Raw genomic sequence first — 26,256 nt, forward strand, 5'->3', positions numbered from 1 at the left:
ACAGCTGACTTATTCTCATGGAGTGTCCATGACCTGGATTGTAAGTAGCATTGATTACTGAATGATTTCTTAAATTCAGAATTGTATACACTTCAAAGCCATTCAGCATTTTGCCTTTAAGGCTGTGTGATTTACTCATTTTAGGGCCATGAGATTTACTCATATTTTCCACATTTGGGTCCACAGAGTGACTGCAGGGTTTTCCCTTCAGCAACTCTTTATCAATATTCAAAAACTGTTTCACACAGGTTCACATATCTATACCGCCGCACTTTGTTAAACTCTTGATATACGTATATAAATATATATATTTTAAGCTATTCGTACTGATAGTTGTAATATTGTTGTGTTTCAGTGGAGCAGTACATTAGGAGCGAATACAACAACAATAAAGGCTTTTCTATTTCTATTTCTTTTTCTATCAGACTTGGGTGAATTTATCTCAAATCCTTGTAGTATCTGTCCAGCTGCTGCCTTAATCAGCTGAATTGATTTTGATGAAACACTGAATAAACACAGCAGACTCTCATGCTTATCACTGAGGTGACCACTAGTGACAGATTGAAAACAAACTTAACTAACTTTTGGAACGGTAACAGGTACAGGTTGGTCTACTGCCAAGGAGGAGATGCTCAGATACATTTTAGGATATTAGGGGTTGCTACATTGACAGTGTTACTGTGCTTAAATTCAATGATAGAAGGATTACCTTTTTCATAGACATGACTTAACATAACTCATTATCAAATAATACCAACTTTGGATCAGTTATTTAGACTTTTGATAATATTTCAGACAAATCAACAAGGGAGACAGGAGAGGGAAGGAAACAGCCAGTTTATTTTGAAGAGAGTCAAGAGGAGAGGAGAAGAGAGGCAGAAAACAGAAGGGCCCTCCGAAGCACGTCCCAATAATGGCAGTGTTTTTATTAATCATCTATCGAACGCGTACATATGCCTGACTGATATCACCTATAGCGTCACCTGTTGGTGGTCGGAAACTTCACTTTGTTTCCACACCTTGCATGTGATTGAACTCCTCCTACAGATTAAATGGTAATGCCCTCTGAATGCATGCCAAGTTTCGTGCAATTTGGTCCATGGGGGGCCATACAATATTTTTTTTTATGTGACTGTACACCAACTGGCCTGTAGGTGGCCTGACACAGTTTTCTTCGAATATCCCAAGAACTGTAGGGCTTAGGAGGGCCACATGTTTTTTTGTATGTTTGTCTTAAGGGGCCATGTCAACCCATCCCATAACCACTCATTTTATGTATAGCGCCACCTAGTTAAAAATGAAAAAGAAAACATGAGGTGATGTAATTGCAGGTATCTCTGGCTGACATGTTCAAAACTGCACCATATTGCATGGTCAAACTGCAACAGATACACACACATACACAGTAGACATTCATATGCACACTTACACATACTGTAGAAATATTCAATTTTTCTTAACAACTTTATGTGGCCTGTTTTACATTGCAAAAGAAATATACATTGCAAAAGAAATATATACCAAAACAATCCACAAAAAAGTAGTACACAAAACATTCCATAACCAAATCATCAAAATCTATCACAAATAATTCCTTTAATACATTAAATGAAACACAAACCAATTTACACACACAAAACCAGGCCCGGTTCTGAAGGGGTAGCAACGGGAGCAATTGCACCCGGGCCCGTGTGGAGGGGGGCCCGTTCTCTTTGATCCTTTCTGATATACCGAGTGTGTCTCTAACAGCACAAGTTGATCCTGTGGCCTGTGCAACGCAATCTCCCTATTGGCTGTTAACGATTTATTTTAAAAAAAATGTATCAAAACACGTATCACACCCCCCTCCCCCCGTGGGAAAATCGCGACGCAGGCTGGTTAGTTAGACTTAAAACGTAACAATAAACATCGAAGTTATGGTCTCCACTGTCAGTCACGGAGGAAAAGATCTCCAAATCTTTGTTTTTAATACTTTTTCTAGACACTCTATTATGCTTATCGCGGACTGAAAAAAATCCATTCGACGAGGCTGGTTTCCATATCCAGGCATGCTTTCTTCCTACCTCCACCTGCTAGTCGGGCTCTGGTCTTTTTGGCTTCATTCAGTTCATTATTTTGCTTCTTCCAGTAGCCTATGTCGAATTCGTCTCGGGTCAATGTTAAACTGCTTTGCTGCTTTTTGTCCCGAATGTTCTTCAGCATACACCTTCTCTTTGAATTTAATATGAAAGTTTCGCCTTAGTGGCATAGTCTACTGCTTTATGATCCCTTCTGGAAAAGGTAACCTAGCCAACTAAAACTTTACAGATAAACAACAGTAGGCTACACGATACGTGCATTTAGGCTAAACAATAAGTAGGCTAAAATGTCGGGACACAAATCCGGTTCGCTAAAGAGAAAGGAAAGTAAACGGAGGAGCAAAGGTACAAAAAAGGAGGCAGAAAATGCGAAGAGAATTTATACAGAATTTATACATCTTGGCTGAGTAGTAGGCCTAGTAGACAAACGGCAGAGGATACGGGCCCTGAGACAGATGTTAGCCGCACGGCAAGACAAGTGGATTACAGTGGCATAATTGCCAGATTTGCTGCGGCCAAGACACGACGCTTACAGTTTTAAGGTAGGGCAATGGGGAATCAAGACAGTCCGCTGCGGCTGCATGCTTTCAGTTCAGTTGTGTTGATGTTGTTCAATTGATCGGATTTAGACTAGGTTTTTTTTTTTTTTGCGGGGGGGGCTGGCTGTGCGATGTTGCACCCGGGCCCAGAATAGCGCCGGACCGGGCCTGCACAAAACACATAAAAACACACAAACAGACTGACAACCATGACTCATTATGTGCCAAAACCTACTGCACAGTTAAGCGGTCATATTTTGTAATGCTTTGCGTTACGTCTAGTTAAGGACAAGGCTGGGGATATATGGCAGCACATGTGGGACCATGAAACAACAGGAAGAAATTTCTATGAAATTCAAAGAAGATTTGGGGGTAGCAGGTAGCCTGACGATGTCATACTCATAATTCTAGTCAGAATATGAGTCTGAGACCGGACTATTGGGCTGTGATTATGGGGCGTGTTTCAACGAACCAGGAAAGAAAATTCCTCTTCGCTGAATTGGATACCTAGAACCAATCAGAGCAACGTAGTATTTCCATCTGATAGATTAAACTTTTACCTGATCCCGTAGGAAGGACGGCAAAAACATCTTTTCAATCGACAAATGCCTTGATCGCGTTTCTCTGTTCCTCTTTCAAAATGAATGCGCTGTCATATCTGTTGAGATATGCCTGCTCACGTTACTTAATTAGCACTCAAGGCTAGAAGCTACCATTCGTTTGAATGTTTTTTTTTTCTACGCGTTAGCATAACCTATCAATAATGCTCTAGAGTGCTTCAGTTAAGACCTATAATCCTGGGCAACACTCGTTTTGCGTATACACAACTAACCGAGTCAATGTAGACGTATAAAAGTCGTGTAGATAGCTTAAATCATATAAAATATGTCCCACTAAGCTTCCGAGACGGCGCCATCTTTGTTCGATGTATACCGGTATTCTATCTATATCTGTCCATCAACGTATAAAGCCCGCCCTTACAATTTGAATGGTCAGATCACTTTTCGGGGCCGTTTAAACCCTCCCAACTAACTCGACTCCAGACTGAATCTCCAGACCAAAAATTTTGTGGGCGGAGTTCAGGCTGGTATCCAGGCTAGGTAGCAGGAGTACTGTAAGGAAAAATCAGGAGGAAAACATCCTGTCAAAAATGAGATTTGGACATATGGGATTGGGACTAAATAACACTCTAGTCAAAGTTAAAAAACATGTTGATGGACTCTGTGTTTGCGGAGATAGTCAAGAGACCATAGAACATAGAGCTGTGTCCAAGATATCAGAGGCAGAGAAAGGTGCTTAATAGTCTCCTGAAAGAAGAGAAAGTGTTATTGAAGATTTCCAACATTTTACAGAGACACTCGGGAGATATTTGTTTCAATTTTATTTTTCATTTTCTGAAAAAAAAAAACACAGGTTTATTTTATAGGATTTAGTAAGGGTGTTCAGATCCACACTCCAGTACAGAAGGTGGCGGCAATGCACACTAACAGTTGCTTGCCAACCGCAATAAAACAAAAAAGAAGAAGAAGAAAAAGAACTCCAGTACAGGGGGTGGCAGTACGGTACAGCAGCTACATTGGTGTATCAACACATGAAGAAATATGTTGGAAGCTAAACTGGTTGACAACTGTTAGCAGCGGTTATCTTAAACTCAGAGGTACTTCACAAGTTTCGTTTGACCATGGAAGACGAAAGCTGTCAAGGATAATTGTGCTAATGGCCCAGTGATTACTGACTTATTTTTCACAGCAGCATTTTCTCTAGGGGTTTGAAGATTAGATCCTTGTTAATCTTACCGACAAAATGTCCCGTGTTTTGCCAAAAACTGTTACCAGGCTAAATGCTTCTCATCGCCCATGGACATGATATTGGTTAACGGCTATAAGCCTACGAGAGATTCATATTAGGATTTGAAACATGGCTATGATATGATAACAAAATAATAACAAAATAACACATTTGTCATATAGTAAGATTGCCAAACTGATTTTTACCTCAAGTTCAGTAATATATTTACATTAGAAATGTAAACTCAGGCCTAATAAATCGGATCTGTTTGGGAAGGAGATCTGTATGGGATAGATTATCATTTTTAACTCCCAGTGATTTAGGCCGTATTTGTATGGCTTTTTGAGTTTCTTGTTGCCTTTCAGAGATTCAGGGTATAATTTCCATGATGGACAGTAAGAGCAGTCTGTTCCACCTTCTATAGGATGCATTTCCAGCATTTTAACGATGTGGAACAATATTTACGCTTTGGAACTTACAGACCAGAGTCAGACCATAAGAACCAAAGTCATATAAGAAGAGCAAGTTTGCGTTTTTTCTTGAAAGGTAGGGAGGTAATTTTACAACATCATTGTGATTCAACATGATTCAGTCAGCAGTGTAAAAATGTGCATCCTTCACCTCCTTATCAACTAGATGACGGTCTTTGGCATTTTGATGGCCGACGGCAACGCAAAGTCCTACGCAGCCCGGAAGAAGTGAAGTATGTGCTGAAACAATACCACAATGAGGAGAGCCACAAGGGAAGGCAGGCGACTTTCAAAGAGGTGTCAGGACTTTTCTACTGGGGTTCCATGACAAAAGATGTAAACAAATGGGTTGACAACTGTGAAGGATGTGACATATATTGCTCTGGCACAAAGTCAAATTACTGCATTTGCTACGGCTGTGAGAGTAACAGTGCAGACGAGAGCCTGTCCTTTCACAGGTGAGTTTTGTTGGAGCTGGTCCTTTTAAGTAGTTTTCACAAATTGTCTGAGAATTGCATGTTGTATAGGGTAGCACATTAGAATAAAATGCCAATGTGGAGTATCAGGTTTTGATATTGTAAAAGTATATATAATTCTTAATTTTGCAATTTTGTTTCCTGTGCTGTCAGGGGGCACTCAGACATATTTATACTTTTTAGTATGTCAGCACATGTATGTGGAAGGCTTTCAGGGGGTTTATAAGTAACACACGCATGCAGCACAACTCAGGGAACTGCTTCTTGGAGTATTCTGCAAGCTTCCTCACCCTTATCTTCTCTGCTATCAGGTTCCCCAGAAGTGATGACGAGAGATTCAAACTTTGGATGTCCTATACCAGACGGGATCCATGGTCTCTAACCAAAAAATCTGTCCTGTGCTCCAAGCACTTCAAAGAGGACTGCTTTGATCACTCAGGAGGGAGTGTATCTCTCAAACCCGATGCAGTCCCCACTGTGGCAATGGCCTCAGACATTCAACAGGTAACCAACAAATAAACATCAATTTGGATACGTCGTCATTTTGCTCAGAGTTACAATCCCTTTTGATGGCCTTTTCATCAGCAGAAGGTGGCATTGAACCGTAATACTTTTTTTTTCAGTAATTGCAGAAGAGGTTTGGTTATTCAAATGTTTGCCTTTGTTAACTTGAACAGGAGAGCAATGAAGATGACACTGACCCTTCCCAAGACCTGACAGAAGATCATATAGAGCATCCGTATGCGATGGATTCAGAGAGGGCGGAGTTGGGGGATTTGAGCGATCTAGTGTGGGAAAATGACCCAAACAGCAGGAAGGATCTTGCTTTCTCCAGGTATGATGCAGTGGAGAGGTTCTTAAAGACAGGGACATTTTCAAAGGAGTTGATTCCGGACATGACGTACTATATCAGAAGAGCCTCAAAGCACTTCTGTCTGGAAGGTAATAGAAGTTGCATTCAATTACATTTGCAGCATCACATAACCCATTTTTGTCTTTGAATCTTTGTGTCCGGCACATAACTCCAATTTCGTCCTGTCTAGGTGATGTTCTGTACTACTGCGGAAGACCTGGAAGAACTGGACTCCGAAGAGTGGTTCGAAGTCAAGCGCAAGTCAATACGGTGTTGAGGGAACATCACGATAACCAAGGTCATTACGGCACACAACGATGCATGAGAAACATCAGAGAGAGGTTCTTCTGGGGATCCTTGGTAAGGGACGTACGACTGTGGGTTGGCAACTGTCAACACTGCCTGAATATGGATGAAACATCCAAGATTTTTCACTGCTCTGTGAAGAACTGCTACACTCAAAATGGGCCGGTGGAGAGAAGTCTTGGCATGACCTTTCATCGGTAAGGGAGCGTCCATCCACACGGCAGTGGGCTCTCACATCCCTGCTACTTCCACCTAACACATGTCTGCTGTATATGACCTGACCAAACAAGATGAAGATGAAATCTCATAATACAGTAATTTTCCGACTATGAACCGCACCATTTATAAACCACACGACAGAATTGTATGTCATTTTATAAAACGAACCTGTGTATTGTAGCCTGACGATGTCATACTGAGAATTCTAGTCAGAATATGAGTCTGATACTGCTCCATTGAGCTGTGATTATGGGGCCTGTTTCAACGAACCAGGAAAAAAAATGCCTCTTCGCTCAATTGGATACCTAGAACCAATCAGAGCAACGTTGTATGACCATCTGATACATTCAACTTTTACCGGATCCCGAAGGACGGCAAAAAACATCTTTTCGATCGACAAATGCCTTGATCGCGTTTCTCTGTTCCTCTTTCAAAATGAATGCGCTGTCAATATCTGTGAGATATGCATGCTCATGTTTTACTAGCTAGCTAGCTACTATGTGATTCAATGGATTTTTGGTCTAAGCGTTAGCAATAACCTAACAATAATGGTCTACAGCTTCAGTTAAGATCTACAATACTCTGCAACATTTGTGTTGCACATACACAACTAACCGAGTCAATGTAGACATAAAAAAGGCGTGTAGATAGTAGGGGTGTGCAAAAAAATCGATTCACATTCGTATCGCGATTCAAGTGCTTCCGATTCAGAATCGATTCATAGAATTCCAAAAATCGATTCATATTAAAAAAAAATCTTATTATTATTAATTTTTTTTTTCTAAGATTAACGTCCTTTTTGGCTTCGCAAACTGTGTAGTAGGCTAACGTTACGGTTTGAGTGATGGTGAGCCCGATACGGCGAAATGGTTGATAAAAAGCTTCTGAATAGAAAGTTTACCTTTAAAAGTTGTGTTGTGCAAAAGAAGCGAGCTTCACTGTTGTCTGAAAATGTCAACAGGCAGCTGGCTGAAAGCACAGAAGTAGTAGGCTTACCTTATTGGTAACCTAACTGTTACGGTTCATTGTTTTTGAAATAAGAGGCCTGACTTCTATGTTCACAGCAAACTTGAAAAAAAGAAAATATTAAGCCATGGTTTAACTGCACTAGAGTCTAAAATGTGCACTTTATGATTTTATTTTGTACCGCCCTGTTTGGAAATGTTGTTTTTCAATAAAATAAAAAAAGCCAATCCACTTTTCCATGATAAGAGCATTAAAATAAAATTTGCGATTAATTCACTTGCGATTAATCGCGATTAAATATTTTAATCGTTTAACAGCACTAACATTTACATACTGTAAATCAATTTTTTTGAATCAAGAATCGTTTTTGAATCGAAAATTGTTTTTTAATCGAAAATCGATTTTGAATCGAATCGTGAGCCTAAAAATCGGTATCGAATCGTGACATTTTCTGAATCGTGCACCCCTAGTAGATAGCTTAATTCACATAAAATATTTCCCACTAACAGGCTCCCGAGACGCCGCAATCTTGGTACGATTTCGAATCTACCTTTCATTCAACTCAAGCGCTGGTTGATCATCTGTCCATCACCGTATAAAGCCCGCCCTGACAATTTCGGGCTTGTTTCTGTAGATCATCCCCTCATGTTACCTTTATCAACAGGTTTCCTTTTGATGACCCAGAGAGGCTCAGCCAGTGGATCAAAAACTCACACAGAGGCACGTGGTCTCCACACACCAGATCAGTGGTGTGCTCCAATCATTTCACTGAAGACTGCTTTGAGCTTGAAGTCAGGGAAAAGCTGCTGAAAAGTAATGCTGTTCCCACCTTGTTACTTGGCCATCCTAGTATAGAGGTATGATGAGAAGGAGCAGTTAGCATGCCGCTAATCTTGTCTGGAAATGTCACATACCAATATTTGTTTTTGTCTCTTCATACAGGGAGGACAGGGCTCAGATGGGGAAAATAACTTGGAAAATACCCAGCGCACCTTTTTCTCAAAATATGACGCTGTGCACAAATACTTGAGCGAAGGCGCCTATCCTCAAGGTTTAAATGGTGTGGAAAAAAATACAATGCGAAGACTCTGTCAACAATTTTCTGTACATGGTAAGCCTGTTAAATGTCTTCAAAAGGTGGTGATTATTTATGGATGGGAATCGAGAAGCGGGTCTTGTTGAGAACCGGTTCCCAGTTGGTCGATTGCTTGGAATTGCTAGCCAAAGCATCAATTCCGCTATCGATGCCAGTGCCTTTGCACATGCGCAATGACGTCACTGTACGCAACAACGTTTCTGTTGTCCGGTAATTGCCGGACTTTGTCCTGGAAAAAAATGTCCGAAAATGTTAGAGCTCACCGGTCAAATTGTCCAATTGGAATTTCTCAAAAAGCCCGATTATTGTGAATAACCCGAATATTTTAGCCTATAAAGCAAACATGCACTGCCCTTGTTAAAGGAACAGGCTATTCTGCCGTTTGAAAGTTATTAAACAACACGCATATGCTGCATTTTAAATAAAGCGCAAACCGTCGGTTATAAACAAGGAGCGTACTGAGTGAAAAGGATCAAACATGGCCAAGCAGACAAGCCCTAAAAGCTTTTTTCAGTGGCCAAATGCAACTGATGAGGGTGAACTTTCTGATGAGGATTAACCTGTTATACCTTCAGTGTTGCGTCTGAACGCGTTTCATTTCATTCTACTGTCTATGCCTGTGTTAGAGCGCCGAAGTTGCATAATGGCCGAGAGCGGTATTGCAGACATATAGAGATTTTATAGCTCGCAACATATTGAAAAAAATAACTGAAGTAGTTCATTTTTTGGAGCTGTGAACTTAGTTCAAAATTTTGAATTATGAACTATGAACTGAACAAGTTCATTTTAAAATTTGTGAACTATGAACTGAACTAGCACTGAATACCTGAAGCCATAGATGTTCGAACAGCTCCACCAGAGAAAAGGCTGAAGTGTCGGGGGTTTAGGTCGGAATGGAGTGAAGTTCCCTTGGCTAAAGTGCAAGGTCATTTATGGTACCAATAAAATGTTCTATTCGCACTGCGAAAAGGCAGGACGACGCAACGGAATCGCAAGAAGTTCGAATCATTTTAAAATCTCTGCTCTCATTGAACATAGTCAGAGCAATGACCATGTTGCGGCGCTCAATTTAACGCCACAGCAGGTTGCGATTTAATTTCACTTATTGATGCGCATCAGACATGTATGTTTTTTTTCCCCATTGTAAACTTAGGCAAATAAACATGTTGCATTCTAAACGACCTGGGCCTAATTTCCCGAACGCTAAAAAGGAATTGAAATCGGTCGTAAGAGGGATCCTTGCAGAGCGATTTCCCGAGGCCGTTAAGATACGTCGTTATCGGGAAACGAGGCCCTGATTATGTAATTCTTTAAGATACGCATGCCGTCAGTTTTTTCAATAGGCTAATTTAGAAGCAGAAATAGATGTTTGACCGACTTATCATTAAAATGTCCGGAAAATGAAAACTCTGCCGGTCAACTTTTATTTTATTTTAATATCATATAAAAGATAATTAATGTTAATAAACCCGTTTGTACTATCCCTTGCCCAATGAGAATCTGATTGATTAGTTCAATCGAAAATGGAATCGTTAATATCTTTTTAATCCATAGTATTCATTGTGGGAACTATTTCTCTTTGGCACTTTTGAAGCTAAGAATTTAATTTGACATGTTTTGTGTCATATGTACAGTACCTGTGTGTTAAAGAAGATATAAATAATCATTTACTTTTAGATTTAACAGAGAGAAAGACAACTCTTCTATGTTTTTCACATCTGCCTTCTATGTTCTTCAGATGGTGTACTTTTTTTCACCTCAAATCACATCCGACGCAGAGTAGTCAGGAACAATGAGGATGTCCAGGCCACCCTCACGGCATACCACAATGAGATGAACCACCTGGACGTGGACAAGTGCATCAAGCTCATCTCCAAGCACCTCCACTGGGACTCGCTGTGGGCCGACGTCCGGTGCTGGATCCAGAGGTGTGAGGAGTGCTCTGCTGCCCGGGCGCCTGCCCCACAGCCCTGTGCCAGCCCAGCCAGTCTAGAATGCAATGACCATGAATATTCTAGCCAGACCCAGGCTTCAAGGTGAGCGCTGAACGCACAAGATGTTCATAGCGTTTAGAAGCGTTTTGGTGAATATCATTCTGGAATCGCTTTCAGGAACATTCAATTCAATACAATTTTATTTATATAGCGCTATAACAATGCAATCGTCTCAAGGTGCTTCACAGAGCCCAGAGCCTGAACCCCCATATTGCAAGCACAATTGCGACAGGGGCAAGAAAAAAAAAACCTGTTAGTAAGGAAGGAACCTTAAGCAGAACCACGGCACATAAGGGGGGACCCATCTGTTTGAGGTCGGCCTGCTGGAGATAGGAAGGGGGGATGGGGGGAGGGTTGTGTGGCAGAAGGGGAAGGGAAACAACAAGTGTTGAACACAGCATGCATTTGGTAGATATACATAATATACAGCTGCGGAAAAAATTAAGAGACCAATTCAAATCAGTTTCTCTGGTTTTACTATTTATTGGTATGGGTTAAAGTAAAATGAATATTTTTGTTTTATTCTATAACCTTCTGACAACATTCCTACCAAATTTCAAATAAAAATATTGTCATTTAGAGCATTTATTTGCAGAAAAATTACAATTGGTCAAAATAGCAAAAAAGATGCAGTGTTTTCAGATCTTGAATAATGCAAAGAAAACAAGTTCTTATCCATTTTTAAACAACACAATATTAATGTTTTAACTTAGGAAGAGTTCAGAAATCAATATTTGGTGGATAAACCTTGACAATTACAGATTTTATGTGTCTTGGCATGCTCTCCACAAGTCTTTCATATTGCCGTTGGGTGACTTTATACTACTCCTGGCGCAAAAATTCAAGCAGCTTGGCTTTGTTTGATGGCTTGTGACCATCCATCTTCAACTTGGGCTGGCCATGACAGGGTCCTGATCTGGTAGTCCTTCATCCACACCTTCACTGACCTGGCTGTGTGGCATGGAGCGTTGTTCTGCTGGAAAAACCACTCCTCTGAGTTGGAGAACATTGTCACATCAAAAGGAAGCAAGTTTTTCTTCCGCACCACATCTCTGTTCCAAATACATACAGTCAGTTGGTCTTTAATCTTTTGATTCTGTAGTTCCCAGGTCCATTTGGATAAGGGTTTGCCAGTGCTGGACAGGATGGAACCTTTGCGTGCAAGGACAGTTTTGCAACAGTGCTCACAAGCAATAATTCAAATATATAATGGAAGATACGAAAGGGTAAGATATTTTGCATGAGGGTAGTTTTTCTCTTTTCTGCAGCTGTTTATTCCTTATTTACATCTTTACTTATTAACTGTCTATACTGATGCATATGACACTGTTAAACAGACTGACAGACCTCTCTTCTAAAAGCTTTCCCAATGCATCCCTTAAAAGTTTAAAAATGTTGATTATAATTTCAACAAAGCAGGTCTTATAACGTGATAACGTGTTGTTAACTACATTACGTCATATGTAATGTGCTGTTTTATAGATTGATGCTGGCTTAGTGATATATTTGAGTTTTTCCAAAGAAGCCACAGAGGATATTATCCCAAAGATGGGTGAGTACGAAATACCATATCAGTTTAGTGCCAAACATTACTCAGAAAACAGCAGCATAAAGACCTTTTGGCTCTCTTTCTCAACAGTAAGAACCTTGCTGGAGGCCAAGTTGTTCCATGTCCGAGGAGGAGAACCCTTATCTGTGCTTGATCTTCCTGGGAGTGTTCTCATAGTTCCACAAGACTCGCTAACAGGTACACTGAAAGACTGCAAGTTTCAGTATTTGCAGGGAATTGATGCCTTCAATGGACAGTGGCTTTACAAGATCTTTGTGTCCCAGTGTGAGAGAGCTTTGGCTTCTTCCAAAAGGAGTGTGGAAGCCAAATGTATTGTCAAGTATGGGGTTTATGGTCAGAAACAGACAATTTACCTCAGTTCAGATGAGCCACTCACTCATGTTGTGGAATTCTAGAAACACTTGTCGTTCAGAAGTTCTATGTGGACAGAAATGCTTCATTGGAATTTTACACAGATTTTTTTTGTTCAGTATCTGAAAATATTTGATGTGTTGTATGTGAAAATCAAATAAAAACAACAAAATCAGATGATACAGTGTTTGCATTTATGTCATTTCATTCAGGAACCATGGACTGAACCTCTGACACGCATTTGCCCTAGTGAAAAAATGCTTTTGGGCTAAGGATGGACTGGTTTTGACATTGTAGGTTTATGGGATGCTGCTTCTGAACAGCAATTTTCAAATAGTGCCACAGAGTCTCAATAGAAATAAGATCAGGGCTTTGACTTTGCAATTCCACAGCATTCACCTTTCTGTTTTTGAGAGCCTCCCATGAAACCCTTCCCGTCTGAACTTGATCTCTTGTGCTTGCAGCAAACTGCATATGCTTTTATATGGTCTCTTTCTCTTTCATTTATTTTTTAACAATTCACTTTTTTTTTTAAACACAATTCAACATAATAATTATATAGCCATTCAATGTGTTCTACACATACCATAACAGAAGGGCATTATTACAACACAGAAACCAGACAATCACAAACACATCTGCAAAGCGATACAGATCACAATACCTTTACGGAGAACTCTTGAGCCTGTGGACCCTTGACTCCAGTTTCAGACACTGAACATAATAGACTTTGAGCGTGATGGCTGGATTGTTATGGCCTCTAACACCACTCCGCATCTGGGATACTTTGTTTGGAGGGACAACCTTTTCTACCAAGCGCTTGGGGGGGGGTGGGGGGGGGGGGGGGGGGGGGATGCAGCTTCCGCTCTCTGATCATGGATCCAACAGTGTTCAGCAGGACATGGAAACTGCAGACCTGCTTAATGCATTTCAACTACATTCGCTCTCACTTCACAGAAATGACATTTAGTCTTCATTTTCTCAGTGATTTCCCCACCAGGCTAATGACCCTTACAAATAGCATTTTTTTATATCCAGAGAGACATTCTTATGTTAAGGACTCGCTGGTAGTACTTAAGTTTGGCCAATTATGGTCAAATAAGTGTCACCTCTGTGTTATTGGGGAATCATTTGTCATCTGTGTAAACTTATTTACTTGGCTGAATTGGTCTATTTCCCATTACAAAGGTTTGCATCTTCCTCTTTGAATTTAGTACACTTCTCGATTATAGTATGACCTGTTTGACCTAGGTCTACTCATCCTGGACTTTGTAGGACACATTATATGCATTTGGTGACGTAAAGCATCTTAGGTCCTGCACTTGACTCTCTCCGATGGAAAGCGGACTGACATACCTATCAGTTAGAAAACCAAGACTTCTTATTGGTTGGCACTTGGCAGTGTTGTTGAAGTATGTTTGTGACATGCAGTAAAGCCAATGTCTCATTAGTCCTTGGGCTATAGTCACCTTATAATGCCACTATGTAATTCACCCATTGGTTATGTCAGAGACATTTGGCTTGTGGGTTGTGGCCACAGATTTGTGGAACCATGAACAGCTTTTTATTTAATGATTGGCTATCCACATTTGCAAACAAATCATCAGATTACAAAATATTAAATATTCGTAACATAAAAAGTAATCATGTTACTGGTCTTAACAAATCAGAAACCAGTTGACATCTAACGTCTGTGTTTGCAGAGATAGTCAAGAGACCATAGAACATAGAGCTGTGTCCAAGATATCAGAGGCAGAGAAAGGTGCTTAATAGTCTCCTGAGAGAAGAGAAGGTGGTATTGAAGATTTCCAACATTTTACAGAGAAACTCGGGAGGTATTTGTTTCAATTATTTTTTTCATTTTCTGAAGGAAAAAAAACAGGATTGTTATGACCGCCGTGCGTTTGCCGATTTTCTGACAGTGAAACACCGGGGTGCACGAAATTTGTTGGGCATGTAGCCCCACTAGATTAGCGTGGCAACATTAATTTTCGTTTTGATCCGTTGCACCCCCGTCGGACTGGACCCCTTTTAAAGAGGGTGGGGCGATTCAGTTTTCTGTGAATAAGTCGAAAACCGTAGGGCTTAGGAGGACCACATTTGTATGTTGGTCTTAAGAGGCCACGTCAACCATTCCACTACCACTTATTTCTAGTATAGCGCCACCTAGTTACAAAGGGGGGGGCATGTAATAAATTGATTTATATGGTTATACACCAACTGGCCTGTAGATGGCGCGACACAGTTTTTTTTCGACTATCCCTAGAACCGTAGGACCTTGGAGGGCCTTGGAGGGCCAAATTGTTCTTGTATGTTAGTGTTAAGGGGCCATGTCAACCCATACCATAACCAGTCATTACATGTATAGCGCCAACTAGTTAAAAATTTAAAAGCAAAAATTAGGTGTTTTAATCGCATATATAGGTGGCACGGTGGCTCAGGTGCTTGCACTTCCGCCTCACAGCAAGAAGGTCATGGGTTCGATTCCCACATGGGGAGCGCTGTTGGCTCTGGGGGGCAGGCTCTGGGGGGCAGGTCCTCCCCAGACCTTCAGTGCAGGTGGGCTATCTCCCAGGCCTTTCTGTGTGGAGTTTGCATGTTTTCCCTGTGTTCACAAGGGTTTCCTCCGTATAGAACCCAAACACAAAAACATGCAAAAGAACAGAAAGATCGATCTCCTCCGTCCCTGACCAGAATTGGACTGAACACTTGGCCTGGTCCCCGGGCGCCGTAAAAAGGCTGCCCACTGCTTCTGGAGCCCCTTGAGGATGGACAAGGACTTCAGGATGGGTTAAAAGCAGAAGGACAATTTTACCGGCGACCTTATATCTATCTTTCTCTCTCTCAGCATGCGTGTGTGTGTGTGTGTGTCCTGTGACGCCGCCAAAATGCATGTGTGTGGTGTTGTGGGTCCTGCTGTGTGACAATAAAACTGACTTGGACTTTGACTTTGATATATGTCAAAGTGCTCCAAAAATTACCAAATTTGCCAGGGACATCAAGCCTGTAACCGTCCATCTTCGGTAGAGTTTTTGTCCATGGATGGAGCAAAATGGCTCTGTAGCCCCCCTAGAACATTGCAAAAAAACCTGTGCATTGGGGTTATTTTGGCGAAGCTTGACGGAATTCGGTACACGTCTTCATCATGCTTGGACGCACCAAAAAGGCTCTTGATGCCATGGTGGCAGGTCCACAGGAAGTCGGCCATTTTGAGTGGAAAATGCGTTTTGACGGCGTTTGCACACCTCGCATCTGATCGAACTCCTCCGACAAATTTAATGGTAACGACTTGAAATGTGGTCAGGTTACTCTTCAGCCATGGACGACTAAAAGTTATAGAAGATTTTCTCATTAGTCGGAAGGTGTGGGCGTGGCAGACCCTCAAACTTTGCCAACTTGCCTGTGCTTGCCACAAAACACAAAGTCTCTTATAACTCTTGCGTACATTGTCTGATCCAGAGAAAATGTCTTAGGGTGGACGCTGGATCTGGCCCGAACGCTAACATATGCCTGACTGATATCACCTATAGCGCCACCTGTTGGTGGTTGGAAACTTCACTTTGTTTCCACACCTCTTTATGTGACCTGTTCTAACAAACTACATTGCAAAAGAAAAATATACGAAAACAATCCACAAAAAAGTAGTACACAAAACATTACATAACCAAATCATCAAAATCTATCACAAATAATTAATTTATTCATAACAATGAAACACAAGCCAATTTACACACACAAAACACATAAAAACACACAAACACACTGACAACCATGACTCATTCTGTGCCAAAACCTACTGAACAGTTCGGTGGTCATATTTTGTAACGCTTACGGTGCAAACCCATGCCACCGTTGTGAGCGACTTCCATCGCTTTGAGTGGGCGTGGTGTAGCGTGTGGAAATAGCATACAGTCCAACTGTCAAAGACGACACCAAACAATCTCATTGGCTGCTGCCGGGAAATATCGCTCCTCATTTGCATAAGTTTCAACATGTTCCGGTGCAAACCCATGCCACCGTTGTGAGCGACGCGATCTCTAAACCCAATGCATTTCAATGGGAGCCAATCCATTGTGACGTAAATTAGCGATCTGAGCGACGCGTCCGTTGAAAATTCGAACATGTTGAAACTTATGCAAATGAGGAGCGATATTTCCCGGCAGCAGCCAATGAGATTGTTTGGTGTCGTCTTTGACAGTTGGACTGTATGCTATTTCCACACGCTACACCACGCCCACTCAAAGCGATGGAAGTCGCTCACAACGGTGGCATGGGTTTGCACCGTTCGAATTTTCAACGGACGCGTCGCTCAGATCGCTAATTTACGTCACAATGGATTGGCTCCCATTGAAATGCATTGGGTTTAGAGATCACGTCGCTCACAACGGTGGCATGGGTTTGCACCGTCAGCCTTACGTCTAGTTTTATAGGATTTAGTAAAGGTGTTCAGATCCACATTCCAGTACAGAAGGTGGCGGTAATGCGCACTAAAATGTGCTTGCCAACCGCCATAAAACGAAGAAGAAGAAGAAGTTCTGTCAACAGAAACAACTCTCCAATATTTTGAGTTTGGACTGCAGCGCCCATTTCAAACGCTTGCTGTCAGTGTTATATATTGGTTCATTAAACAAGTGACACGTTTTTATTTTTTAACCAAAATAACGAACGAGATTAACAGAATAAGTCAGGAGTCCGCGTTCCACACTCCAGTACAGGGAGTGGCAGTACGGCACAACTGTATTGGTTTAACAACAGATGAAGAATATGTGGAAAGCGGAAGTGGTCGACTATTGTTAGCAGCAGTTCTCTAAATTCAAAGGTACAAGTTTCGCTTGACCATGGTAAACGAAAGCTGTTATTGTGCTTTAATTGTGCTAATGGTGCAGTGATTTCTGACGTTTTATCCAAGCAGCATTTTCTCTGACATTTATTTGTTCTTGAAGATTAGATCCTTGTTAATCTTACCGACATTTATGTCCCGTGTTTTGCCAAATAATGTTCGCAGGCTAAATACTTCTCACCGCCCATCAACAGGATATAGTAAGGTGACCAGACAGTCCCCCTTTTTCGTTTAGAAAGATACAAACTTTACACTGTTTTGGAGGTGTTTACGTGTATGAATTGAAATTGTCCCCGGATTTTGTCTCTGAAATCTGGACAACTTAGGATATGGTTAATGGCTGTATGCGTATGACAGATTCATATTATAACACATCTGCAATATAGAAGCATAAAATTCCCAAACTGATTTTATATTTACATTAGAGATACATGAAATCTAAGGCCTTGTAAATCAGATCTGTTTTGTCAAGATATCTGTATGGGATGGATTATATAAACTTCCTGTGATTTATGCAGTAGTCTTTGAAATGTATTTGTATGGCTTTTGGAGTTTCTTGAGGCCTTTCAGAGGTTCAGGGCATAATGTCTTGGATTGATGGACTGTAATAGCAGTCTTTTCCACCTTCTATAGGATGCATTTCCAGCATTTTAACGATGTGGAACAATATTTACGCTTTGGAACTCAAGGACAAGTCCATCAGATCCCCAGGCGTGTGAGAAGAGCACATTTTTTCTTGAAAGGTAGGGAGGTAATTTTATAACATCATTGTGATTCAACATGATTCAGTCAGCGAAGTATAAATGTGCATCCTTCACCTCCTTACTTCTTCTAGATGACAGTCTTTGGCATTTTGATGGCCTACGGCAACGCGAAGTCCTACGCAGCCCGGAAGAAGTGAATAATGTGCTACAACAATACCACAATGAGAAGAGCCACCAGAATAGGAAGGCGACTTTCAAAGAGGTGGCAGGACTATTCTACTGGGGTTCCATGACAAAAGATGTAAACAAATGGGTTGACAACTGTGAAGGATGCAGTCAAATCCGTCAAAAATATTCTGGCCCAAAGACAAATTACTGCATTTGCCACGGCTGTGAGAGTAGCAGTGCAGACGAGAGCCTGACCTTTCACAGGTGAGTTTTGTTGGAGCTGGTCCTTTTAAGTAGTTTTAATGAATTGTCTGAGAATTGCATGTTTTATACGGTAGCACATTAGGATAAAAAGCCAATGTGTAGTATCCGGTTTTGTTACTGTAAAAGTTGTAATTCTTAATTTTGTTTTATAGTACGTCAGCACATGTGGAAGGCTATCAAGGGGGTTTATAAGTAACACACACATGCAGCACAACTCAGGGAACTGCTTCTTGGAGTATTCTGCAAGCTTCCTCACACTTATCTTCTCTGCTATCAGGTTCCCCAGAAGTGATGACGAGAGATTCAAGCTTTGGATGTCCTATGCTAAACGGGATCCATGGTCTCTAACCAGAATATCTGTCCTGTGCTCCAAGCACTTCACAGAGGACTGCTTTGATCACTCAGGAGGGAGTGTATCTCTCAAACCCGATGCAGTCCCCACTGTGGCAATGGCCTCAGACATTGAACAGGTAACCATCAAATAAACATCAATTTGGATATGTTGTCATTTTGCTCAAAGTTCCAATCCCTTTTGATGGCCTTTTCATCAGCAGAACGTGGCATTGAACTGTAATACTTTTTCAGTAATTCCAGAAAAGGTTTGGTTATTCAAATGTTTGCCTTTATTAACTTGAGCAGGAGAGCAATGAAGATGACGCTGACCCTTCCCGAGACCTGACAGAAGATCCTATAGAGCATCCGTATGCGATGGATTCAGAGAGGGTGGAGTTGGGGGGTTTGGGCGATCAAGTGTGGGAAAATGACCCAAACAGCAGGAAGGATCTCCCTTTCTCCAGGTATAATGCAGTGGAGAGGTACTTGAGGACAAGGACATATTCAAAGGAGTTGAGGCAGGACATGAAGCACCATATCAGAAGATTCTCAAAGCGCTTCACTCTGGAAGGTAATATAAGTTGCATTTAATTACACTTGCAGCATCACATAACCAGGCGTATGAGAAGAGCACGTGCAAATTTGTTCTTGAAAGGTAGGGAGGTAATTTTATGACATCATTGTGATCCAACATGATTCAGTCAGCGAAGTAGAAATGTGCATCCTTCACCTCCTTACTTCTTCTAGATGACAGTCTTTGGCATTTTGATGGCCGACGGCAACGCAAAGTCCTACGCAGCCCGGAAGAAGTGAATAATGTGCTCAAACAATACCACAATGAGAAGAGCCACAAGGGAAAGAAGGCGACTTTCAAAGAGGTGGCAGGACTATTCTACTGGGGTTCCATGACAAAAGATGTAAACAAATGGGTTGACAACTGTGAAGGATGCAGTCAAATCCGTCAAAAATATTCTGCCCCAAAGTCAAATTACTGCATTTGCCACGGCTGTGAGAGTAACACTGAAGACGAGAGCCTGACCTTTCACAGGTGAGTTTTGTTGGAGCTGGTCCTTTTAAGTAGTTTTCACAAATTCTCTCTGATTTGCATGTTGCATAGGGTAGCACATTAGGATAAAAAGCCAATGTGTAGTATCCGGTTTTGTTACTGTAAAAGTTATAATTCTTAATTTAGTTTTATAGTACGTCAGCACATGTGGAAGGCTATCAAGGGGGTTTATAAGTAACACACACATGCAGCACAACTCAGGGAACTGCTTCAAAGCTTCCTCACCCTTATCTTCTCTGCTATCAGGTTCCCCAGAAGTGATGACGAGAGATTCAAGCTTTGGATCTCCTATACCCGACGGGATCCATGGTCTCTAACCAAAACATCTGTCCTGTGCTCCAAGCACTTCACAGAGGACTGCTTTGATCATTCAGGAGGGAGTGTATCTCTCAAACCCGATGCAGTCCCCACTTTGGCAATGGCCTCAGACATTCAACAGGTAACCAGCAAAGAAACATCAATTTGGATATGTTGTCATTTTGCTCAAAGTTCCAATCCATTTTGATGGCCTTTTCATCAGCAGAACGTGGCATTGAACTGTAATACTTTTTCAGTAATTCCAGAAAAGGTTTGGTTATTCAAATGTTTGCCTTTATTAACTTGAACAGGAGAGCAATGAAGATGACGCTGACCCTTCCCGAGACCTGACAGAAGATCCTATAGAGCATCCGTATGCGATGGATTCAGAGAGGGTGGAGTTGGGGGGTTTGGGCGATCTATTGACTGAAAATGACCCAAACAGCAGGAAGGATCTTGCTTTCTCCAGGTATAATGCAGTGGAGAGGTACTTGAGGACAGGGACATATTCAAAGGAGTTGAGGCAGGACATGAAGCCCCATATCAGAAGATTCTCAAAGCGCTTCACTCTGGAAGGTAATATAAGTTGCATTCAATTACACTTGCAGCATCACATAACCTATTTTTGTCTTTGCATACCCATCTCCCACTCGTAATTCCAATTCCGTCCTGTCCAGATGATGTTCTGTACTACTGCGGAACAACTGGACTCCGAAAAAAAGTGCTTCGAAGTCGAGGGCAGGTCAATGCGGTGTTGAGGGAACATCACGATAACCAAGGTCATTACGGCACAAAGCGATGCAATAGGGCCATCACTGAGAAGTTCTACTGGGGATCCTTGACAAGAGACATACAACTGTGGGTTGGCAACTGTCAACTGTGTCTGAATAGGGATGAATCATCCCAGAAGTTTCACTGCTCTGTGAAGGGCTGCAACAATCAAAATGGGCCGGTGGAGAGAAGTCTGGGCCTGACCTTTCATCGGTAAGGGAGCGTCCATCCACACGGCAGTGGGCTCTCACATCCCTGCTACTTTCAATTCAACTCAATTCAATTATATTTATATAGCGCCATAACAATACAATTGCCTCTAGGCACTTTACAGAGCCCAGAGCCTGAGCCCAGAGGCTGAACCCCCTTAGTGCAAGCACAATGGCAACAGGGGCAAGAAAAAACTCCCTGTTAGGCAGGAAGAAACCTTAAGCAGAACCACAGCACATAAGGGGGAACCCATCTGCTTGAGGTCGGCCGGGTGGAGATAGGAAGGGGGGAAGTGGGAGAGTTGTGTGGCAGAAGGGAAAGGGAAACAACAAGGGTTGTACACAGCCAGCATTTGGTCGATGTACGTATACAGACATCCGGTGGTAAATACATGATACAGGCAAGACCAGTTTAGTGGGTATACACTGTGCTCATAGGGTTACTGTTACAGGGGTAAGGGATGTAGGGACAGAGAAACATTTCAGTGGTGGCAATACTGTATATTGTATATAAATGCTAGCATAGGGTATGGGGTAGATAGTCTAGATTAGGAGGGAAAGAAAAGGAACAGAGTGAGTGGGGAGTGAGTTCGGCTGTCCATATGCGTAGATGAGGAGTGGTGGGGGTGAGGAGCAATGTTTCCACTTACATCAGCAATTGGAACATGCTATAAGGGAGAGAGAACATTTTTGTAAGTAGACATTCAATTTCAGACATTCAAGACATTTCAGACATTCAATTTCAGAAACAGATAGGGATATACCTTTGGGTAGTAGATTTAACAGTGCAATATGGATATTTTATCAGTCTTATAGGCATTAGCAATATGATATGAAAGGAGAGAGAGGGAGAAGATATGTTTACTAATGCTGGCATTTAGCATTTGTTTGATTTGTACATATGGAGATTTTAGTCGTAAGCTTTAGGGTTGCAAGGTACACAGCAGTGCCCAATTGGCTGGTGACAGTCGCAACACGCGCCGTATGCCGTATCCTTTACGGTACAACATATGCTGTCTGTAGCCCAGTTTTGTTGAGGGGGTATTGCATGTGTTTACATATGTTTAGTTATGCTGGCATTTAGCATTTTGATTAGTTTAGTACATATGGAGATTTTAGTCGTAAGCTTTGTTAGGGTTGCAGGGTACACAGCAGTGCCCTCTTCCCTCTTACACAGGTCTGGTTTGTATGACCTGACCAATCAAAATGAAGGTGTCATCTCATAATACAGTAATTTTCCGACCATGAACCGCAACGTATATAAATGTATTTTATACATTTTATAAATTAACCTGTGTATTGACAATACCTGTTTCAACCACAGTCTACAGTATATTGTTTAGATTTTAAAGTTGTTGTATGAGGGGATTGGGCATTTCAAGCAAAAGTACTGTTAGAAGAATAGCACATTGCCACACTCATTTGTAGTAACGATTTTTTTGGGCAAAAAGCTTTAAGTTGTGTGTAGCCCAATTACAGGCACCCTGTAACAAGAAAAACTAATGTATTACTGTGTGTAGGCTGCACCAGAGTATTAGTTGCAGGGCTGTAGAAACTTTACAAAACCAATGTATAAACTGCAGTGGATAGTCATGAAATTATGGTAGTCATATAAATGCCATTTTTATTCCATTTTGTGAGCTGGTTTATCAGGAAATATAGAATAGAAATATAGAGTCTAGATACTGTAGATGCACTAATTAGCTGCAACTTTTTTTGTAGACTTTAAGTTATTCATTCCTCAGGCTGTATGATTCACTGTAGCTATTAACAATCTGAAGCTAGCCCATAACGTCTGCAGATCATCCCCCCATGTTAAATGTATCAACAGGTTTCCTTTCGATGACCCCGAGAGGCTCAGCCAGTGGATCAAAAACACACACAGAGGCACGTGGTCTCCACACACCAGATCAGTGGTCTGCTCCAATCATTTCACTGAAGACTGCTTTGAGCTTGCAGACAGGGAAAAGCTGCTGAAAAGTCATGCTGTTCCCACCTTGTTACTTGGCCTCGTTGGTTCTCGTACAGAGGTATGATGAGAAGGAGCAGTTAGCATCTCATCTGGAAATGTCACATACCGGTACCATAAATGTGTTTTTGTTTCGTCATACAGGGAGCACAGGGCTCAGATGTGGAAAACAACTTGGAAAATACCCAGTGCACATTTTTCTCAAAATATGACGCTGTGCACAAACACTTGAGCGAAGGCGCCTATCCTCAAGGTTTGAATGGTGTGGAGAAAAATACACTGCGGAGACTCTGTCAACGATTTGCTGTACATGGTAAGCCTCTTAAATGTTTTCAAAAGGTGGTGTATTATTTAGGGGTGGGAATCAACGAGAACCGGTTCCCAGTGGGTCGATTGCTTGGAATCGTTAGCCAAAGCATCAATTCCGCTTTCGATGCCAGTGCCGTTGCGCTTTCGCAATGATGTCTCTGTACGCACCCTTGTTTGTTTAGTCCGCCCCCAACATGGTGTCAAGGCAGAAGCGTTTAAAAGTATAGTTATATTTCACACTTAAAGATCACCTCGGGGCCACTTGTAAGGCGTAGAATATATCACCAAGCATTTAACCAATATTTACATCTCGGTGGAAAAGTTACATTTATCCCTGGAGTTTAAGAAGACCGGACGAGCAGAATAGGACGCTTCCACCAGCCATATTCGCGTCAAACTAGAGCCCTTTATGTGTTCATTGTGGGAGCTATTGGTCTTTAGGTCTTTTAGAAAATTGAATGACGTTTAACATGGTCTGTCTCATATGCCACTCACTGATATTTCTTAAGGTCTTATCACTTAAAATCTAAATTGCTTTTATACGTTTTTCACTTGTGCCTTCTATGTTCTTCAGATGGTGTGCTTTTTTTCACCACAAAGCGCAACCGACGCAGAGTGGTCAGGAACAAAGAGGATGTCGAGGCCACCCTCACTGCGTACCACAATGAGATGAACCACCTGGACGTGGACAAGTGCACCAAGCTCATCTCCAAGCACTTCCACTGGGGCTCGCTGAGGGCCGATGTCCGGTGTTGGATCCAGAGGTGTGAGGAGTGCTCTGCTGCCCGGGCGCCTGCCCCACAGCCCTGTGCCAGTCCAGCCAGTCTAGAATGCAATGACGATGAATATTCCAGCCAGACCCAGGCTTTAAGGTGAGCGCTGAATGCACAAGATGTTCATAGCGTTTAGAAGCGTGTTGGTGGATATCAATCTGGAGTCGCTTTCAGGAACATATGAAAGACACTATTGACCTTTGCTGTTATGCTTCATGACCACTGTTTTGTTGTAGCTGCATAAAACGTCCTGCTCAGCACTTAATACGTTTAGTAAGGGTACAATGTTGTTTTTGTTCTCCAAGTCCTTTAGCCACAGACATGGGCAGCTCAGCAGCTGGGGACGTGGAACGAGTCAAGGCTGTTGCTCAGGCAGAACCAGTGGAATCAGTTAATCGGGTCTCTCGCACATCTGGGTATCATGCCGTTAAGAGAAGTGCTCCTCTGGATAGCGCCGAACTTCCGCCAAACAAGCTCAGTAAAGATGGAGATGTGCTCCCCATGTCCTTACAGAAGTATGTACCACTCAGATTTTTTCTATGGATATTTAATGAGATGGTGGCTGTAGAAATTACAGACACGACATCCTTGTTCCAAATACATACAGTCAGTTGGTCTTTAATCTTTTGATTCTGTAGTTCCCAGGTCCATTTGGATAAGGGTTTGCCAGTGCTGGACAGGAGGGAACCTTTGCGTGCAAGGACAGTTTTGCAACTGTGCTCACAAGCAATAATTCAAATACATGATGAAAGTTACAAAAGGGTAAGATGTTTTTGCATGAGGGGAGTTTTCTCTTTTCTGCGGCTGTTTATTCCTTATTTACAAACTGTCTATATTCATGCAGATCAAAGTGAACAGACTCTCTTCTTAAAGCTTTCACCAATGCATCCCTTAAAAGTTTGATTATTATTATTTCCACAAAGCAGGTCTTATCACCTTCAAAAATATAACGTGTGTTGTTATTTACATAACATAATATGTAATGTGCTGTTTTATAGATTGATGCTGGCTTAGTGATATATTTGAGCTTTTCCAAAGAGGCCACAGAAGAGATTATCCCAAAGATGGGTGAGTACGAAATACCATATCAGTTTTGTGCCAAGAATGACTCGGATACAAACAGCATACAGACCTGTGGGCTCTCTTTCTCAACAGTGAGAACCTTGCTGGAGGCCAAGTTGTTCCATGTCGAAGGAGGAGAACCCTTATCTGTGCTTGATCTTCCTGGCAGTGTTCTCATAGTTCCACAAGACTCGCTAACAGGAACACTGAAAGACTGCAAGTTTCAGTATTTGCAGGGAATTGATGCCTTGAATGGACAACGGCTTTACAATAACTTTGTGTCCCAGTGTGAGAGAGCTTTGGCTTCTTCCAAAAGGAGTGTGGAAGCCGAATGTGTTGTCAAGTATGGGGTTTATGGTCAGAAACAGTCCATTTACCTCTGCTCAAATGAGCCACTCACTCATGTTGTGGAATTCTAAAAAATCTTGGCGTTCTAAAGTTCTATGTGCACAGAAATGCTTGTGTGGAATTTAACACAGATTTTTTTTGTTCAGTATCTGAAAATATTTGATGTGTTGTATGTGAAAATCAAATAAAAACAACAAAATCAGATGATACAGTGTTTGCATTTATGTCATTTCATTCAGGAACCATGGACTGAACCTCTGACACGCATTTGCCCTAGTGAAAAAATGCTTTTGGGCTAAGGATGGACTGGTTTTGACATTGTAGGTTTATGGGATGCTGCTTCTGAACAGCAATTTTACACAATTTGTTCTGCAGTATCTGCAAATATTTGGTGTGTTATATGTGACAATCAAATAAAAAATCTGCCGGTACAGTGT

General features: G+C 41.7%; 3 protein-coding genes across 4 annotated transcripts; all 3 read left to right on the forward strand.

Moving 5' to 3' along the window:
• Positions 1-4,928: 4,928 nt before the first annotated feature.
• On the forward strand, positions 4,929-6,610 carry LOC308374661 (THAP domain-containing protein 1-like). Its single transcript, XM_080850541.1, has 5 exons — positions 4,929-4,951; positions 5,042-5,333; positions 5,663-5,855; positions 6,029-6,186; positions 6,395-6,610. Exons 2-5 carry the CDS (start codon positions 5,200-5,202, stop codon positions 6,396-6,398), a joined length of 489 nt encoding a protein of 162 aa, XP_080706667.1. The 5' UTR covers positions 4,929-4,951; positions 5,042-5,199; the 3' UTR covers positions 6,399-6,610.
• Positions 6,611-8,681: 2,071 nt separating this feature from the next.
• LOC308374480 (D-aminoacyl-tRNA deacylase 2-like) lies at positions 8,682-15,340 on the forward strand (the record flags this gene model as incomplete). The annotated part of the gene is made up of 6 exons (XM_080850261.1): positions 8,682-8,806; positions 10,530-10,827; positions 11,888-12,011; positions 12,268-12,337; positions 12,425-12,674; positions 15,325-15,340. Exons 1-6 carry the CDS (start codon positions 8,773-8,775, stop codon positions 15,338-15,340), a joined length of 792 nt encoding a protein of 263 aa, XP_080706387.1. The 5' UTR covers positions 8,682-8,772.
• Positions 15,341-17,467: 2,127 nt separating this feature from the next.
• On the forward strand, positions 17,468-25,909 carry LOC308374307 (uncharacterized protein). 2 transcript variants are annotated; one of them, XM_080850065.1, is made up of 16 exons: positions 17,468-17,525; positions 18,180-18,289; positions 18,382-18,682; positions 18,960-19,152; positions 19,319-19,586; positions 19,763-20,063; positions 20,328-20,520; positions 20,690-20,954; positions 21,056-21,362; positions 23,190-23,388; positions 23,472-23,640; positions 24,211-24,508; positions 24,715-24,924; positions 25,048-25,171; positions 25,408-25,477; positions 25,565-25,909. In XM_080850065.1, the coding sequence occupies exons 2-16, from the start codon at positions 18,181-18,183 to the stop codon at positions 25,888-25,890; spliced, it is 3,333 nt and encodes a 1,110-aa protein (XP_080706191.1). In that variant the 5' UTR covers positions 17,468-17,525; position 18,180; the 3' UTR covers positions 25,891-25,909. The 2 variants fall into 2 exon arrangements, with proteins under 2 accessions (XP_080706191.1, XP_080706192.1); XM_080850066.1 differs by having other exon boundaries at positions 19,322-19,586.
• The last annotated feature ends 347 nt before the right edge of the window (positions 25,910-26,256 follow it).

Source organism: Sprattus sprattus (genome assembly GCF_963457725.1).
Source record: "Sprattus sprattus genome assembly, chromosome: 13".
NCBI lineage: Eukaryota > Metazoa > Chordata > Actinopteri > Clupeiformes > Clupeidae > Sprattus > Sprattus sprattus.

Coding starts and splice junctions, on each gene's coding strand:
- LOC308374307 (XM_080850065.1), top strand. CDS start 18,181: ATGCATTTCCAGCATTTTAACGATGTGGAACAATATTTACGCTTTGGA. Junction 20,521..20,689: donor TGGCCTCAGACATTCAACAG/GTAACCAGCAAA, acceptor TAACTTGAACAG/GAGAGCAATGAAGATGACGC. Junction 23,641..24,210: donor TCAACGATTTGCTGTACATG/GTAAGCCTCTTA, acceptor TATGTTCTTCAG/ATGGTGTGCTTTTTTTCACC.
- LOC308374661 (XM_080850541.1), top strand. CDS start 5,200: ATGACAAAAGATGTAAACAAATGGGTTGACAACTGTGAAGGATGTGAC. Junction 5,334..5,662: donor GAGAGCCTGTCCTTTCACAG/GTGAGTTTTGTT, acceptor CTCTGCTATCAG/GTTCCCCAGAAGTGATGACG. Junction 5,856..6,028: donor TGGCCTCAGACATTCAACAG/GTAACCAACAAA, acceptor TAACTTGAACAG/GAGAGCAATGAAGATGACAC.